We start from the raw sequence: 19,402 nt of genomic DNA, 5'->3' as shown, positions 1-19,402 counted from the left end.
GAGTATTCCCCGCCAGTAATAACGATGACTTTGCTGACCGATTCGACGATCGCTGACATGAAGTTGCTGAAGTTTTGCAAACTCGCATGAGGAATGAATGAAAGATGCTGCGCCCACTGTAGCTTTACGTTGGCTGGTAATTTTTCAACCAGTTCTTGGAGCAGCGCTGGGTTCACCAGATGCGCTTGCTGTCCTGCTGCAATAAGATGTTGTGTCAAGTTTCTGACGGACATCCCGAAATCTATCAACGAGTCAAGCCTCTCAGATTTGGGAGCAGGTGTTTCACGCACGGTTCGAATTAATTTATTTATAATAATCTCGGGCCGACCATACAAGGTTCGGAGTGTATTTATCACTTCCGGGACAGAATCAGGCGACAGAAGGTAATATCGCACTGATTTTAGAGCGCTACCTTTCAGGCAACGTTGCAAACGAGCCAGGTTTTCTACGTTGCTAAACCCGCAAGCGGCTGTGGAGTTACTAAAACTACTGAAGAATATCGGCCACTCCTCTGGATCGCCCGTGAACTCGGGTAGATCACGTGGCATAACCTGTCTTGCAGCTAATTGTTCCGGGGATGGTCGATGAAGCACTTCGTTTGCTGGCGCAGCAGCTCGATTCGAGTGCGCAGGATAGTTGGGCGGCTGCTCGAATGGTAGCGGTGCACTCGCAGAAGTATTCACGGGCGTCTCGTGCGCTAACGGCTGCTCACGTGGAACCGATACATGTGGGAAGAAACTCGATGACACGTTATGAGAACGTGGCTGTTCGTTAGAAAATGACGCGAGTTGGATTGACGAGCGCGCTTGATGAGTACGCTACTGCTCGATTGGGACCGGCACAGGTGGAGGATTCGAGCGCGCATGACTGATACGCGGCTGCTCGGTTGGGACCGGTTTACTGATAGGATATTGTTCCGATGGTACCATCATTGGTACGGTTGTAGTGAGAAGGACCCTGTCTCAAGTATTTCGATCAACGAAGTGATTTGTCTTCGGAATAGCACCTTTAGATGTAGTCAGAGTAGGGTGTGAGAGTGGAGTGGATTGTTTTCGCTCTTGTAACTGTATTCGAAAGCTTTGCAGTTGCGTCTCAAGCATCTTGATCTGCTCAAGTGTCGGTTCTGACTTCTGCTGACACTGTTCCAGCTGTTGTTGTAGCAATTGAAGCCCTGACATCATGCCAGGATCAAACGACACTGCGTTGTCTGTTTGCTGGAAATTTGCGGGATTGTTGTTACACGACAGCGTGGGCTGTGAAACTCCAGTAAGCGCTGCTACAGGATCGGAGGATGGTACGACTAGTAGGTGTTTTGCGGGTGCGTGCTGATCAACCCATGCAGAGACCTGCTTCTTTCGAGACTCAATCTCGTTCACTCGGCTTCTTACACTTCGGTTGTCTTCTTCTTCCGCTAACGACTCTTCCAGATCGAATTTCTCCTGCGTGTGCTTCTTCTGAAGTTCCAGTTGCTTCTTCTCCAATTCAAGTTGCTTCCGTTCAATTTCTTGCTTTTCCGCTAGTCGCTTCACCTGGAGATTCGCTCTGCGACTTGACGTGAGTGATCGTACCGATGTTGCTATTGTTGGTACGGGAAGACATCCCGAGCATGTCCATTCTTTGTGCTCCACCGAATCTGTGACCCCAGCGCAGGTATAATGCCACCACGAACTACATTTATCGCAGGCGACAAGGTTCTCCGCTGAATCTGGTCGCTCACATGCGACGCAGCTGTGCTCTGGTCGGGGATTTGGGGTACCATCCAATCGATTCACGTCCATTTCGATATTTGATCTTTAAGTTTGTTGCGGTCAACAAACGAGCACTATTCTTTTCAGCAATTTTATTTACTGTATTGCTTAAAGCTAAAATTAATTCGATTGTAAACATTGGTTGCGAGGAATTCATTGGATTAACTTACATCAAATAGTGCTATGTTCGATCCTGATTGTTTCAGGCTGCGGTTTCAATTAGTAATAAATCCTGTTCTGTAGGAATACAGATTGTTTTAGTTCAAGTTCTCTAATTATTTTAGTGGCTTTCTAACCTACCCGAAGTTCAAATTTTTGTTGCTAGTCAAATTCACTTTTTTTCGCTTTAGATAGATATAATTTTAGCTGTACTTTAAGAATAGAATGTAAGTAAATAGGCAATAAATTCATATACTTATAGGCTACTTACAAATATAGATTTTAGAGAAATTAAGATTAAGGTACAATTTTCAATTTGCTATCAGAACAATATAATTTTCTAGTGGCAGAAGATCAATTGAGGTATTGTTCATGCATTGGTTCGCTCTATCAGCGACAGCGAACCTACCGTTGATGGAGCGAACCAACCTTCGATAAGTCGATTACAGTGAAGGCGCTGTGGGCCTAGTTGCCGGGGCTGTGATCGTGCCAACAGACATAAACAAGCGATATCAGATACCCCCACAAAAATAGTCCAACGGCGTCAAACCATACGATCTAGGCGTCCCACGCACTGGTCCAAAACGAGAGTTTCATTGCGCAATTCCTCATATCAACCTTATTTATCTCGTGTATTTTTGGCAATAAAAAGATGAAAATCATCGCACGATAGCTATCACCATTGATAGTAACGTTTTCTCATCTTCATCTTTAAAAAAGTACGTACCATCGATTCGAACCACGAACCGCACCAAACAATACATTTTCCGGGATACATTGACATAATTTGTATTGCTTGTGGGTGCATATCCAAATACAACAATTTTTCTGATTAACCTATTTATTTATTTATTTTGGCTCAACGTATTTACAACATGGCCTGATTCACAATTTTTCTCCAATTAACTTGGTTCGTGGCTATCTCCCTCCAATTCCGCGGGCACCCCGTGCTCACCATGTCATGCTCCACTTGGTCCAACCACCTTGCTCGTTGTGATCCTCGTCGTCTCGTACCAGCCGGATTCCCGATGAACACCATTTTTGCAGGATAGTTGTCCGACATTCTTGCAACATGTCCTGCCCAGCGTATCCCTCCAGCTTTGATCACTTTCTGGATACTGGGTTCGCCGGTGAGTCGCGTGAGCTCGTGGTTCATCCTTCGCCTCCATACGCCGTCCTCCTGTACACCGCCGAAGATGGTTCTTAACACCCGGCGTTCAAAGACTCCGAGTGCTCACAGGTCCTCTTCGAGTATGGTCCACGTCTCGTGCCCGTAGAGGACAACCGGTCTTATGAGCGTTTTGTACAGGAAACATTTCGCACGACTGCTAAGTCTGTTTGACCTTAGGTGTTTGTGGAGACTATAGTAGGTATAACTGCCATTGATGATGCGTCTCCGGATCTCGTGGCTGGTATCATTGTCAGACGTTACCATTAAGCCAAGGTAGACACTACCTCGAACTCATCGCCGTCGATCATTACACTACTAGCTAATCGGGTCCTGTCGTGCTCGGATCCGAAAGCCAGCATGTATTTGGTTTTAGACGCATCGATTTTCAGTCCAATTCTCTCTGCTTCGTGCTTAAGTCTGGTGTAATGTTCAGCTACCATCTCAAATGTTCTGCCGACAATGTCTACGTCATCAGCGAAGCAGATAAATTGACTGGATCTATTGAAAATCGTACCACGCAAGTTAAACGCCGCTCGTCTCAAAACACTCTCTAGCGCAATGTTGAACAGTAGGCAAGAGAGACCATCACCTTGTCGAAGCCCTCTGCGGGACTCGAATGGATCAGATAATCCACCCGAAATTCGCACACAGCACTGTATTCCATCCATCGTAGCCTTAATCAGTCTTGTCAGCTTCACGGGGAAACCGTTTTCGTCCATGATGCTCCATAGCTCTTTTCGTGTTATTGAATCGTATGCGGCTTTAAAGTCGATGAATAGATGGTGCGTGGGGACTCTGTACTCACGGCATTTCTGGAGAATCTGCCGCAAGGTGGAGATTTGGTCAGTAGTAGACCGACCTTCGATGAAGCCGGCCTGATAACCTCCCACGAATCTGTTTGTCAGTGGCGATAGACGACGGAAGATGATTTTGGAAAGCACTTTGGAGACGGCATTCAGGTTGGTGATTGCACGAAAGTTTTCACAGTCTAGTTTGTCCCCTTTCTTGAAGATAGGGCAAATAACCCCATCTTTCCACTCTTGCGGTAGTTGTTCTGTTTCCCAAATTCTGACAATCAGCCGATGCAGATAACTAACCAATTTTTCCGGGCCCATGTTGATAAGTTACGCTCCGATGCCATCTTTGCCAGTTGATTTGTTGTTCTTCAACTTTTTAATAGCATTCCTTACTTCGCCTATCGTTGGGGGTGGTACATCTTCATTATTTACTGCACCAACGTAATCGCTTCCATCGTCATTTTGGTCCTCTGCCTGTACGCCATTCAGGTGTTCATGGAAGTGCTGCCTCCACCTTTCGGTCACATCACGTTCGTTCGTCAGTATACTCCCATCCTTATTCCGACACATTTCTGCTCGCGGCACGAAGCCTTTTCGGGATGCATTAAGTTTCTGGTAGAACTTTCGCGTCTCATGAGAACGGTACAGCTGTTCGAGTTCTTCACACTCCTCCCCTTCCTGGTGGCGCTTCTTTTCCCGGAAGAGTTGGGTTTGCTGTCTCCTCTTCTGTCTATTTCGTTCCACGTTCTGACGGGTAGCTTAACCTATACGTTCATCCAAAAATGTGCTTCATCGCTAAAGATCGACGAAACAATAAAGAAACACATTTCAAACAGAGCATTGATTTTGATAATAATTTTCAATGATTTGTAAGCGTTGTTGGTTGTGTATCTTCGTCCATAATGAAATGGCAATGAAAAATACATAACTTCATCTCTGTCAAAAACAATGCGCTGAAAAACCAAACACCAAACAAAGCACACGTTAATTAAACGAATTAAACGATCTTCATTGCTCTACGTGAGGAAACGAAGAATCCATATTCTCAAACATCTCATTAAATGGTTCTTTTCCTGCAACGTACACTTTCGCTGAACTTAATTTTTATATCTTCTCCACGCCTTCCATTAAGTATTTCAACTTGTTTCACTTGCCGTCTATCAATACATCTCGATTTGCCATTTTCGCTTATTTTTTCCCTCTTATTCGTGCGAATCCCAACCAACGAGTTTCGATATCGGTTCGAAGCGAGGACCTCTTCTTGACCCCTTCAACTTGTACTACCTGATGCTCCACGAAAACGAAAACGACAGCACAATACGCCAAACTAGCAGAGCAATGGATAGATGCACCTCATGCAGATCTACACTCGCAGAAGAATGTATCCATCCTACCCAAAGTTCGATGATCATCTGGAACAACATTCCCAACATCTCGTGGTACTGCTCGAGAGAGTAACTCACTCTCAATTTATGCTTCTCGGATTTTATGCTGAAAGCAGTTCTCTTGGGAGATTGTTCATTCTGTTAGCGGTAAAAACACAGATCATGCTCTGATGACCAACAGCGATACAAAGCGTGTCGCTCTATTCTAGAAAATTATGAATGAACTTAAATATAGGGTGTTTCAATTAGATGTGTATCTTTCAATGCAATAACAGATCACGTATGCAACTTGTCGGTTCGACACACAGTGGTCCCTGAGAAAATTATAGGTGGCCAAACTCAGATTTTTTAGCTAAAAATCCAATTTTTGGTAGATTGGGATTTTCGGATACGCTACGTTCATTTTTTAACTCTATTTCACCAAAAAACCAAAAGGGGGGTGGGGCAATGGGGCAGTGTTCAAAATTAAGATTTTTTTTACATTCTTCGTAATTTTTTTTCCCTCCTAGAGATGAACCATTTTTACTACTCGGTGCCACAGTCCCTAAATAACTAAAAATATTGTAATCTATAAAATATTTTCAAAGAACCATCCATAATAAGAAAATATTATATTTACCAGTTTCTGAAGGAATTACAATTTCAGCCATGCATCTTTTTTATTTGGAAATCGATCCTCCATTTGTTTGCAGAGCCCCATTTCTCTACTAATCTACTAACAAATCTCCCAATTTTCTTTCGTAGAAGCGCTTGCAAAGTTGACGAAATGTTGAAATTTGTTTTACCTATAACGAAGTCGTATAATGAATTCCTCACGGGAGCACACTCTAAGGAAAAGTTGGTATATATGAAGAATTTTTGGTAAATATTATTAATGATTAGTCAATTTTTGCAATACGAATTGTTAGTACATGTTGCGAGATAACATTGGTAAACAAATGTCAAACCGGCCAGTATAACCCAGTATAAGCTGTCGGTCCAACGCTGGTTTAATATATACACCCAAAGTTAATTTTTAGCGCATATTATGGCATCTCGATTTGTTTCATCAAATGAGCCGAAAAATAACAGAAAATGTTCTACTCCCCAATAAGTGTATATCATTTGTATAATATATATGCTAGAGCCAATATGAGTAAGCGAAACATGAGACACATTTAAATGAAAACATATGAAAGCTTTTCGTATAGTTTGCCAAATACACGGCCCAGACAGAGAAAGATATATTCTCGTTCATGTTCTTCTTTATGCTCTTAGAAAACACTTTCCAACTTCATTTTATGATGAGATGTAATATTATCACGCTTTTATATATCAACGCTGGCAGCTATATGGATAACGCGGTTGTGTGAAATATCTTTGCATTCCAGCCGGCTTTGACGTCGTATGGACTTTGTATTTGGCACAATCCCAAATGAAATGAGAAAAGAAAACAGAAAGGGATGTCTGCTCGCATACATACAAACCTTTGTTTAAGCTTTTAAAACAGCTCATTATTTGCGCATTTGACCCTCCAGCACACGAAATGGCATTATTTCTGCCAAAGATGAAATGTTTTCAGCCAACGGTAGTTTGGGTGTACTCTACACATGTTATGTAAACCCAACCTTTATGTATGTATTGTAATTGATTCATTTAGTAAATATTGAATTATCGTATACAGTTTTAGTAATTTATTGAACTAAAATGCGATATAACCAACATTACATTGCATATAAACTTGTGGCACGGCTAGTGCAGCGCTCGACATCTGATCCTGCATCGATTGATTCTGATCCGCGGCTACAAATTAGGAAAAAATACACTATGATTACTGCAAACAGCTACGATAGACGATAGACAATTCGCACCATTATTCCTCCCAGGACCAGCGTGTAAATACTTATCAGCCAAACAAATTGGGGAAATACCACGAAGCTGAAGAAGCCCAAGCGACATTAAGTGAGGCCAACTCTATGCCCCGTTGCAACATTGAGTTGGAGCGCAGCGTCAGTGCGAACGGAACTTTCGTCTTGACGATTCTGAAAACATCCAATTGATCGAACCACCGATTACAATCATTAGCAAATCGTTTATGAAGTTACCCGTGACCAAATCCGACAGCATAGCGGTAGAATTAGGACTCAGCGGGGCTCGTTTTTGTGCGCAGCAGACGGGCACGAATCATTGTTTGGCTATCCAATATGTCCAATATGTATTAATGGGGGGGGTCTACCCTACTAACGAAACACACAATTCTGCATACCTCGAGCCAAATTTGCTATGTGGAGATTTTAGGAAACACGAAACGTTTCTATGGCGAATTGACACTCCTCCCTCCTTTTTTAAAGGGGGCTGCCATACAAATGAAAAACACATTTCTGCATAACTGGAGAACATATCAAGCAAATCGAGTCAAATTCGGCATGTGGAGGTTTTATGGTACAATAAATGTTTATATGATGATTAGACACTCCTCTCCCCTCTCTTAGGGGGGGGGGTCTGCCATACAAATGAAACACAAATTTCTGCAATACTCAAGAACTAACGAAATCTTTGTTCGAAAGTCGAAATGGATTTCAATGCGATAAAACGTACTTCTAGATCTTCTTCTATCTATATAAACAAAAATGGATCGCCGAATGTGTTGATACATGTTATTTGCAAGTGGTTGAAAAATCTTGAACAAGAATTGTGTCTGAGAATAATCTGATATAACAATGACGAGTTTTGGTAAAAGTACTAGGAATTTTATAGTAAAAAGTAATTTTAAAGGGTAGATTAGCATGCGCTTAGTAAGAAAACGTGAATTTGATAACGAAAAATAAACTTTAGGCGGGACGAAGTTTGACAGGTCAACTAGTAGAACATAAATAGAATTGATTTTCAAGAACATCACTCACCTGTCCTGAATCTGGGTTAATTCGACCTTCTTCTATGAAGAAATCAATATAGAAAAGTAGTTCCGCTCAAATCAATTATCAGCTCGGTAAGTTGGTTAGTAATGTAATGTTTACATATTCTTCGCGGTTCCCAGTAATGACATTCGTCAAATTTACCGATACCGCATAGTAAAATGTACGAATCGTTGATAGGGATGTGTATTGCATAAGACATTCATTTTACATAAGTTGGTAATATTTACAGAAAATATGTATATTCTACTAATGTTTACATTACCAATGATTTGGTAGCTTTTTTTAGTAACCCATTTTCTGGGTCAATGTATCGTTGTTTGAGTTCAACATGTTTTATTTTATTTTATTTAATTCACAAATACAACAGGCTACACATGCCCTAATGTATGATATAAAAAACTAAAACTAAAACTATTTTTCACTAAGCCTACTAAAACTAATACATAAGAAATTTCAAATTATGTAAGAGCAATAACATACAATTTTTTGAGGGACGAACGTGAAAGATGACAGTCAAAACAGGAGCTACAACGGTTAAACAAACGGCACATACTAGTCACAGGTTCATGGTATCCGTAATTTGTTCGTGTTGAGGAGATGTAGAGAAAATGACGAGAACGCAAGTTACGACGATTAACATTAAAGTTGATTAACCGGAGAAGCTCAGGACAGTCGATTCTAGCGGTAATTAAGTCCGAAGTAAATAGGGCCTTGGCAACGTTTCTCCGTGAAACTAATGAGTTAATCCCTATTAGTTTGCATCGATCCTCGTAGCTAGGAAGATTTATTGGGTCATTCCATGGTAAATTGCGTAGTGCGAATCGGATGAATTTCCGCTGGATCGACTCAATTCGATGAACACTATTCTGGTAGTACGGCGACCACACCACACAAGCATACTCTAGAATCGAACGAACCAACGAGCAATAGAGAGTCTTGATACAATGCACGTCCTTGAATCGCTTTGTGACGCGGAAGATAAATCCAAGTGTTCTGGACGCTTTAGCGATGATATAGGATACGTGGTCGCGAAAAGTGAGTTTCGAATCCAGCATAACGCCGAGGTCCTTAATGGTACTGACACGATCCAATTTAACACCATGCAGCTTATATTCGAAGATTATCGACGAACGCTTGCGTGAGAACGATATTACCGAACACTTTGATGGATTCAAAAGCATCCTGTTGTTTGCACACCATTCGGCGAAGATGTTGAGTTGCTGTTGTAAAATCTCAGCATCTCCGATGCAGTTTACTGGGAGGAACAATTTGAAGTCATCTGCATACGAGAGTTTGAGACACTTCAAACTGAAATTTATATCGTTGAGATACAGTAAAAACAGGTAAGGACCAAGGTGACTGCCCTGAGGAACACCAGATGTTACCCGAAGAGGAGTGGATATTGTGTCGCCTATTTTCACTGACATAACGCGGTCAGTAGGCGGTAGGAGTGGAGCCATTTCAAAAGTGGACCGTTGAAACCAAGACGATGAAGCTTGGCTACTGCGATGTCGTGGTTGATAATATCAAACGCAGCAGAGAAATCTGTATATACCGCATCAATTTGTTTTCTCGATTCCAAAAAGCGGATAATGTACGATGTATATAGAACGAGATTAGTGACAGTTGATCTTTTGGGCATGAAACCATGTTGTTCTTCTGCGATGTAGTTGTTGCACGCATGCGATATGAATTCCAGAATTATTATCTCGAATAGCTTGGAGATAGCGCATAGGGAAGCAATTCCTCTGTAGTTTCTGACGTCTTTTTTGCAACCCTTTTTAAATACTGGGAAGACAAATGATTTTTTCCATAGATTCGGAAATCTTCCGCAGAGAATGGAGCGGCGGAATAAGTTACTCAACGGTATCGAGAGGCTGCTAGAACACATCTTCAAGACGACAGACGGGATACTATCGGGTCCGTAATTTGAAGATTTTTTCAATTTTTTACAGGCATCGTGTACAATAGCTGCATTGATCGCGGGATAATATCTGACAGATGACAGGCTGGGTACGTTGTTCATAGCTGCAGATACTTGATCGCAAGTAAGTTTTTCGTCGACAAAGACTCCGCTAAATTGTTTCCGGAACAACTCGCAGATACCTTCTCTGGTGGTAGCCACATCATTATCGCGCATCATCGTAGTAGGCAAACCAATCTCTTTCCTCTGGCTGTCAACATAACTCCAGAAACCTCTTGGGTTGACACGCAAATTCATTTGTGTACGATTTTTATAAGCATCATACAACGCATTGCTCAATCGTTTGTAATTTTTGTTCGAAACTGAATACCGGTTTTTCCAATAGTCACAGCGATATTGAGAAAAATTTTTCAGGTTGGATTTTTTAATTGACTTTAGTCGTTTCAAATTACGATTTGTCCACGGTGGAAAGGGCGTTTTACTAGTCATCCTTTTGGGAACGAACTGCTCAATTGCGTAAACCAACACATTTGACATGGATGATGACGCTTTGTCTATGTCATTATCGTTCAAAATTTCATTCCAATCTATGCTTAGAAAGAAACGGTTCATTGACGAAAAGTCGGCCTTGCGATAGTTGTAATGAATTAACTCCGTAGTGTGATCGAAAACAAGCGGCGGACTAATGGATACAGAGATCAGTAGTGGTGGATGATGACGGCATTGTTTCACCAAAGGGGCAGGAGCTTCAATCACTTCCGTCTTGAAAATGATCTCTACACTACTAAAACATAGGTCAAGAATACGGTTGTTGTCGTTGAGGATGCTATTCATTTGACATAAACCGGCGGTGCTAAGGCAATCTAGCAGATACTCTGTAAATGAATTTACAGATGAATTGGAATAATCTGGATATAGATATTTCGATGCACTTAAAGACCAAGCGATGCCAGGCATGTTGAAATCACCCAGCAAGAGGATACTGTCATTCATCTCCATTTGTTCTGTGATCCAGTGAATAGTCGAAATATGCTGATTAATAACCACCGAGTCATTGGTACGATCAGGAGGAATGTAAACGACACCAAGGTACATCGTTCGATTATACAACGAAATAGCTGCCCATATTTGCTCAACAGAACGGCCGGCTGGATGGAAAATTTCTCGTGATACGAATTTTGAGTTTACTGCCAACAAAACTCCACCGCCAATAAGTTTACTACTATTTTCAATGGATCGATCTAAGCGATACATCGTATACGCAGAACCGAAAATTTGTTGTGACAATGTATTATTGTTGAGCCACGTTTCTGTGAATGCGAACACATCATAAGAGGCATCGGGACAGGCTAGGTAATAGTCTGCAATAGTACTGTTCATGCCGCCGACGTTCTGATAGTAAAGCAAGAGTTGATCTACACGAGCGAGGTTCTCGGTGGATTTACGTATTGCGGTGTTGGACGAGGGGCTCTTCGAGGGAGAGCTGCTGCATGCTGCATTTCTAGGATGGTTGGTGGTAGCAATCGAGCAGGAGATCCGATTGGAAGTTGTTGATATTCTTCTTGGAATTTGTGTTGGTTTTGTGTTAGAGGAGTGGTGGGGTTGCGACGAGCCCGAGTTGCTGATCATTCTAAAAAAGGATTGATCGAAATACCAGCAGGCCAAAAGTTCTTGGAACAGACAAAGCCTTCCAACGATTCAGGCACGTTCAATTTGAATGACAGGAAGGTTATCGGTCTACTATCCTCTCTATTCTGACGTAGTAGTTTGTGGCACCTAACCAGGTTTGGTTCACAATTGCATTTTTTAGAAACATATAAAATTATGTTCTCACATGTTTCGTGAGGCAGGAAACGAGAGATATAAAACCAGTTCACGCGTTTCGCTGGAGGAGCAACGAAAAGCGGAGGAGGGGTTGTCGTGGGTACGGTTTTCGCAATATTCGTGATAAAAGATGAATTTCCAGAGCTAACTACTAACCCTTGAGTTCTCGTCGATTGAGGTGTAGGGTGGTGATCACTCAATATGATCTGCTGACGTCTTGATTTGGGTAGTTGTGTGGTGGATGCTGGAACAGTTGAACTCGTTGAGGCCACTGGGCGTTGGCTATAAATATTGCGAGACTGTGATGACGCTGACGAAATAGCACCAATCCATTCACGTCGATCGTCTTTGGCAGGTCTCTTTTCTTTCACATGGTTGGTAACAATTGGCGGGGGAGCTGGTACAGGTGATGTCTGCATAATGGAATCACAAATCAGTGGTGTAGTATCTTGCCTGGCTACGGCCGGACATATACTAGCAGGAGTCTTACCATTGACAGTGGACAAAATCGGCTGAACTGAGTTGTTATTCCGAGTTCCAGGCGTGGTGGTTTTTGTACGTGATGAAAATAGAACAGGAGCTGAATTGGAGAGCCTCTTGAGTATTGAAGAACCGGTAGGTTGATGTTTGCCAGACTCGGCTATACTAGATGGAAAGTTCGCAGAAGCTCGATTTACGATGGTCTGATCCGATGTGTTGACAGAGGCATCAGTTCTGATCCTTTTACTTATCCTGGGAGGTGCAAAATGAGCAGGAGAGCTGCTGCTCGTTCTATTACGCTTGCTTGCGATGACATCAGCAGGGCGATCAGTATCGACGAGGAATGAATCAAACACTTTGCTGAATTCAAGCTGCATGTTATTAATTTCTTCCTCAAAGTTGCGCGAGTCAAGTTGTACATCATTTGACCGAGGCCCGATGTGGTTACAGCAGCTCGAGCGTGGCAGATTTTGGCCGTATGCACGACAGAGGGAGCGAGTTACATCAACTTGTGCATAAATAAGCCGAGTGATGGACGAGAGGCGTTCGTTTATTTGGGTTAACACTGTAGATTGCTGATCGATGCTGTCTTTGGAGTTGCGACAGTGTACGCACAGCCATTCTGCACCGGAGCAATCGCGAATTATCTTCTGCTGGTTGCCTGAGACTCCGGCGCACTTGAGATGGTACGGCTTGTCGCATTTCCAACAGGCGATTCTGCTGCTCCGAGCAGATGCTGTAAAGCAAGGGTTAGCTTCGCATCTCTTTGCCATTCTCGCACACTAACGAAGTGAGATGGAGTACCACAGAGACGATTTTTTTACTTCTTTCGTAAGCACTAGCTTGGCTTCGCTTAAGCGAGAAACAATGGTACTGTGTGACACTTAAACGGTGTTTAGAAACCGTAATTAGTGATATGGTTTGACATATACTACAGGTGAGCTAGATTTTTTGTATCGTATACGAAAATTACTCAAACGTATAAATAGCGTGCAATGTTGTGTTCATAACCACTAACAATTGGTGAATTTTGTTGATATAAACCCGTTTTTCTGAATGTTTTTTTTTTCACAAAGTTGTACTCTGGAACAAAGTGAATTAAAATTTTGTTTAGGATTCCTCCCAAACTGCACGCTATTTTGCACGCTATTTACTAATACTAACACGAAGACATTTATAGCATACCTGATAATTGTCTAAGTTCGTTGGTTTGAGTTCACGGTGGATAGACAATAAACCGTCCATTAATGGTGTTTTTTGGCATCAGAAATTTTCGTTTCGTTTTCGTTTCACTTTATATGCACGTAAAAATAAGATTGTGTACGCAAGTAAAGAGATTCGTGGGAGGGAAGTAGAAATGTGGATTGAAATCAATTGAATATAGAGGCAGATTTGTATTCATTAGTCACGTCAATCAGAATCAGTATTGACGAGAACAGTTCATCCTCGCTCTCAACGCTCGTCAATTCATTTTCTAGTCAATTCACTTTCTGTTGATGGCGAATGCCGAAGTAGTCATAGTCGAAGCGAAGCTACTAAGAGTCGATCTTCGTTTTTCAACTTCGAAGATTTCGGGCCCTGGCCACAATGATTACCCTAATGTGAATCCAATGAAGAAGAAGAAAGAGGAGTAAAAGGGTTGGAAATTTCTTTCGAAGCATTCGAGATTGTGATTTGTTTCTGTTTTATTTACCTACATACTCAGTTCGAAACATAATTTTACATCCGAACCACAATATCCGCGAACACTAGATGTTCTAATTAGCATCGTTCGATAATTTACAAGACATCCGAATATAAATCTCGCAATGAGAAAATATTTTAGAAACAATTTCGCTGTACATTGAATTCCCACAATCAGAATAAAACTATCTATTATCGTTATTATTATTTGTATTCTTTTATACGCCATCTGATCCAGTATCAGCCATTCTGTGTGCCACTCTTATCAAGTATAAAGTCTATCATACTTTTACATTATTGTGAAAAGATGTACTCTTTGTTGTGTTTTGATAATTCTCCACTACCATTAATAAACGTCGAAAGCGCGGCTCTTCTTCTTCATCTCGGTTTCCCTTGAATTATTTTAAATAACAATTATCACCTTTTTTCTTATTTTGATTAATAATTCACGTCTATTCCCTACGCTAAGTGCATAACCGTTCATTCACTTTCAAAACAAACCCCTTTTTCGTTTTATTCGCTCGCATTCTTGTTACTAATTTTTTTTTTGCTCATTAAATATCCTGTTGTTTATTATCCATAGCTTAGAATAAATAGTAACGCCAGTTGAGACGTAGGTTCTCGATCATTTTTTGTTTGTTTTTTTCTTCTCTTCACTTTAATCTATGCTTAGACGAGAAAAAAATTGTTCATCAGTAAAACGAGATTTTGTTTCTTGGTTTGCTCAATTTTATCAGTTCTTCTTAAAGTATATCCTTACTACTATAGCTGATTATCACCAAGTGCCATATTTTAGTATTGGTTTTTTTTGTAGGTGTCAAGCAGAAGTTTAGAAAAGTCTAGAGCAATTCGATATTATTATTGTAGGAAGTGATGTAGTATTAAACTGGGTGGTATTGTTGAGTAGTTTTTTTTTTGTTTGCAAAAATAAACTAAACTAATCTGCTTTCTGCAATACAACACGCGTATTGTACCTTTGCTCTAGCGGGCTTCTACAGACTTTGCATGGATGCCTCTCAGTAGTTTAGCAGCCATTCTATTGGCGACAGGGTGTTTCCTAAAAATGATTCTCAGTGAGCTGAAACGAATGGATTCGTTCGATTAGTCATAGCGCCGGTCTTTAGTAAAATACTGAAATGGAAAACGAAAACAGCTTCTCTTCACTCAGTATTAGATGCGGAAATTGTGCACTGCGCTTTATAAGTCTCTTTATTGGTCTCTGATTTATGGCGCATCAAAGACCGGGAACGATTACTTCATTCATTCATGCACCGTGTATGTGTAATTGTATGGAAAATAGGGCAAATGTTATTTTAATAAACAATAGGTTTTGGTATGAATTAAACAAAGCCTGTTGTTTATTGAAACGACATTTTTAGGTGTAACAGAATATTCGATGTTATTGGGTGGCACATGTCATTCGATAAATGAAAACAAATCGCATTGCGCTTCGTTTTGACGTAGAACTACGTCTTTCATTAAGGGTTCCAAATCAGAAAACAGGTCACGTTTTTATGAAATAAAGTTAACGTTAATAACTATTTTTGCTGCGAACGGATGTTGACGATTTGCATACCAATCGAATCGCAAATTCTCTAATAATGTTGATATGATCTACATTATAATCCCATAGTTTGTGAATAGTTTAAATTAATGAAAATTGGAAGCCTTCTTATTTTCCTATACATTTATTCTGTCCATTGGAGTGCTTACCTAACCGTGCTGTCAACAACGGGCAGCTTATGCATCCGCGAAAATAGAAACAACGAAGGAGATAACGAAAAGAGAATATCTGCAACATAACTCCACCCTTGTAAGTAAGTACGCTGTCGTTAGCGTATGAATATTGCATCTCCTCTAAGGAAAATTTTCAGTCTCTTTCTAAGCCCAAAACAGCGAACATCACTTATTCTGCTCGTTTTGTGTCATCTTCGTGTCTCCTCGAGCTGTGGACGCGAGCGAATACATACTCGCTGTGCATCTGGCATTGCAATCAACACATCGAGCCAAGCCAAGGCAAAGTAGGCGTAATCATAATGTTTTTCACCACATTATGTAGGGAAAAATAAACCTGGGTCATCATTGTCGGCTCAGAAGGGAAATAATTCTCCTGCCGGAATGCTCAGTGTGTTTTAGTTTCGCGTTCCAGTCGCAATACTGTCTCCACCAGGAATGGCATTTACGCAATACAACTGCAACTGCACCTCACCAAAAAGATAAGAGTGCGAAATTATTATAACTGTATGTATATTAAGTTGCTTTAAGCCACCAATGTTTCGCTTTGTGTGTGTTGCTTGTTTTTGTTGGCGCGAAACATTTAATTTGTTCATATCCTTTAAGCATGAATATCGCACCTTCGGTACTTTTAGGCGTCATTTGCATTTGCGCTCGGGCGCATCGGTCCCGCTCCGATGCAACAATCTCCTAGCTTTGTCAACGGTTTTTACCGAGAATTCGAGAAACGTTTTCTCATAAACGGTCATTCTCGCGATGTTCCATTTTTATCAATGCATCTGTATGTTACCGTGTGCGTTCTCTGTGGGACGCTTGTTTGGTGCTGGATGGATGGCTATGCACGGATGATGTCTGTAGGTGCGAAACCACTGGGACAACACTGAACAACATAAAGCATGACGCTTGTTCTTGCAAATATTTGCGATTTTTGTTGTTTTATGGGTTACCAAAAATATATCGAAGTGGTTAAGGGATGTGGAATTACGATGGGTGCTGGTGGAATAAATATTTAATCGCATGTGGTCGAGTGTGTGTGTGTCAAATGCAAAAGAGACCGCCGGAGCGCGACAAATACTCGGTGCAATGCATGCATTGACATAAAGTAATACATTGCGACATACAACCAGTTCGTGTATTGTTCTCGCAAAGACAAGACACAGTCACTGTTGCTGATGATTGTGCTCGAAAAAAATTCAACACATTCTTTTGCGTATAAGTTTTCATAGCATGGATAAAAATTTATGAAATTTTAGGTACAATTAGTTCAGAGTGTAATGTTCACATCTACAATATTTCGTCACAATCCATCAAGAAGTTACCGAGATGGCTTCCAAGCAAGAAGAGATTCGAAAATAAATTATAGGTGCGGTTGTGGAAAATCCAGGCCAGTTCCACATGTGGATCACGAAACAGTTGACAATCGACCATTCGACCATGTCCTGCGTGGTAAAATCGTTCAATGAGACCTCTCAGCCGGGAGCTGATAGCGAAAGAAAAGCGAAGACGACCGACACTGTGAGGGCAAGGAAGTTGAGGGATTACTTCAAGCACAATCCAAACCTTTCGATTCAGGGCGTGGCCAAGAAGATCAATTTTTCCGTCTGGTTCGTCCAGCAGACAATGAGAAATCGAAAAAAGGGGTGGTCACATCGAAAATGTCCTAAAATAAGCTTTATTTTCGTTTTTCAAAAATATAAATCGGTTCAGTTTTGTAGAAGTTATTAAAATTTGTTGCGTTAGCGTTTAATCTGAAAGACCCTGTATAAAGAAGAATGCCTCCAGAAGCGCCTGCTGCCCTTCCTCCTTCCTTCCCACGAAAGTGACACTCTGTTTTGATCGGATCTGGCATAGTGCCATTATGCGAAAACGGTGATGGAGTGGTACGAAGCCAACGTTGTTGTTTTTGTCCCGAAGGAGACAAATCCATCAAATTCGCCAGAACTTCGCCCATTATGAATGTGTATAAGAGAGAAGGCACAAGTGTTACACATAATTTTATGGGTAGCGTTAAATCCAATGTGCGGTCATTTTGTGTAGGAGAGAAGGTTGAACAAACCAACTTCGCAGGATAATTGCTAATATGTGTTTATTTCTTCCCTGAGAGTTTTAAAAACATCTGACTTAAAAGGTTTTTTTTTGTCTGTGGCATTTCTTTTCGAGTACGGTATTTCGAATTGCTTCTACAAAGTAACGCAAGCCATTAACCCTTTTCAGGTTATCCAAAATATTCTACTAAAGAGTTGTTTCGTTGGGTTTTTCATTAATATCAGAAATGATAAGCAAGCAAATTAAATACAACGATAGCGTAATCCTAAGCAGTCGTGTTTTGGATACAACCCCCTATTATTTCTTTTTATTAGTGAAGCGAATATGATAATGGATTTTCAAGTAGAATAAACTCACTTCAAAAATAAAAATTATGAATGGAAATTAACTTTTCCGCATCAAGTATGTATTTTATATGACACACTGTGTTACTATTTAAAATAGCCTTTGGAGCTGCTAATTTGATTGAAAATAGTTAACATCACAAATACGTATGGAGCCACCAGATATCGACACTGACACTTCGTAATCAAAGATGTACAGCTGATCTAAATGTAATGAAGAATGATAATGACATGGCGATGTGGAAACTATACAAAAAAAATACAAAAAATTTCAAAACCGGAATGTTGAGGTTCACTGATAAATTCAGTTACACTGATGGGCGCAGAATAAAAATCCGCCCCCATTTGAAATCAAAGTATTTCAATATCAAAAGTTATTTCAAACCTTTTGATGTTCCAGTCAATACGACGTAAAAATAAGTAAATAGTATACAATTTTGTCATCTCAGTATCGTTGATTCATTTTTTAGAAAAACAAAAAATTACGCTTGTTCCTGAATGGGTACTTTTCGGGTATGACATAAAAAAGTCAACAAACCGCTGGAGTTCTGGAATCGCGTTATTTGGTTGGTCAAACTGTTTAACAATAGAAGGCGACTCTGAGTGTGGCGGAATAGCAACGAGGGCCTGCAGGACCGGCATCCACAACCGACTATGAAGCACGATGATGGAAGCACATTTTGTTCCCCTGTTGGGTGTGAACCACTGCGTCCATTATTTTGAACTATTGTGGTATACCCCTTTTTTATACTACACTTCAAGCTTATCTACTACTTATTGATGAAGGAGTATACTGAAAGCTATAGCGTGATAGGTGCCAATCAGGAATAATCTGTTTGATAAAATTTATAATCCTGATCGGCGACGCAGACCAAATTTCCTTGGGCTCCAGAATAGCTTTATCAAGGTGTTGAAGTCTGCGTCTAGTTAAAGCTCCGCAGTTACAGAGCAAATGTTACGAGGTTTCGCTTTCGGCATTACAAAAGCGACATATATCATCTTGTGCTAAACCTATGTTCTTAAGATGGTATTTACTCGGGCAGTGTCCTGTTACAAGACCAGTGAATGTGCTTAAGTCTTTCTTATTAAGGCTTAGCAGCTGTTGAATAATTTTAATACTCGGCGTAATAAATTTTTTCGCCTGTTTAAGTTTTGCAGCCATCCAATTGGCTGTCACTTCCCGGTCTTCCCATTTTTTCAGCTCGCTTTT

At 40.8% G+C, this 19,402-nt stretch overlaps 1 protein-coding gene and 1 pseudogene across 3 annotated transcripts in view; both read right to left on the bottom strand.

Annotated features, from left to right (window-relative positions):
- Positions 1–4,202: 4,202 nt before the first annotated feature.
- On the bottom strand, positions 4,203–8,285 carry LOC129773607 (uncharacterized; annotated as a pseudogene).
- Positions 8,286–14,972: 6,687 nt separating this feature from the next.
- LOC129780517 (RB1-inducible coiled-coil protein 1) overlaps positions 14,973–19,402 on the bottom strand; it is a 63,105-nt gene continuing 58,675 nt past the window's right edge. For all 3 annotated transcript variants that reach the window (XR_008743952.1, XM_055788849.1, XM_055788851.1), the window contains one exon: positions 14,973–15,146. Coding sequence is in view for 2 of the 3 variants with exons in the window: in XM_055788851.1 (XP_055644826.1) it covers positions 15,126–15,146 (21 nt within the window). In the remaining variant the exon portion in view is untranslated. The remainder of the gene's footprint in view (positions 15,147–19,402) is intronic.

The sequence above is a fragment of the Toxorhynchites rutilus genome, chromosome 3 (assembly GCF_029784135.1).
Source record: "Toxorhynchites rutilus septentrionalis strain SRP chromosome 3, ASM2978413v1, whole genome shotgun sequence".
Taxonomy (NCBI): Eukaryota; Metazoa; Arthropoda; class Insecta; order Diptera; family Culicidae; genus Toxorhynchites; species Toxorhynchites rutilus.
The sequence above is the reverse complement of the archived record's forward strand: the minus strand, read 5'-3'. Positions and strand labels throughout refer to the sequence as shown.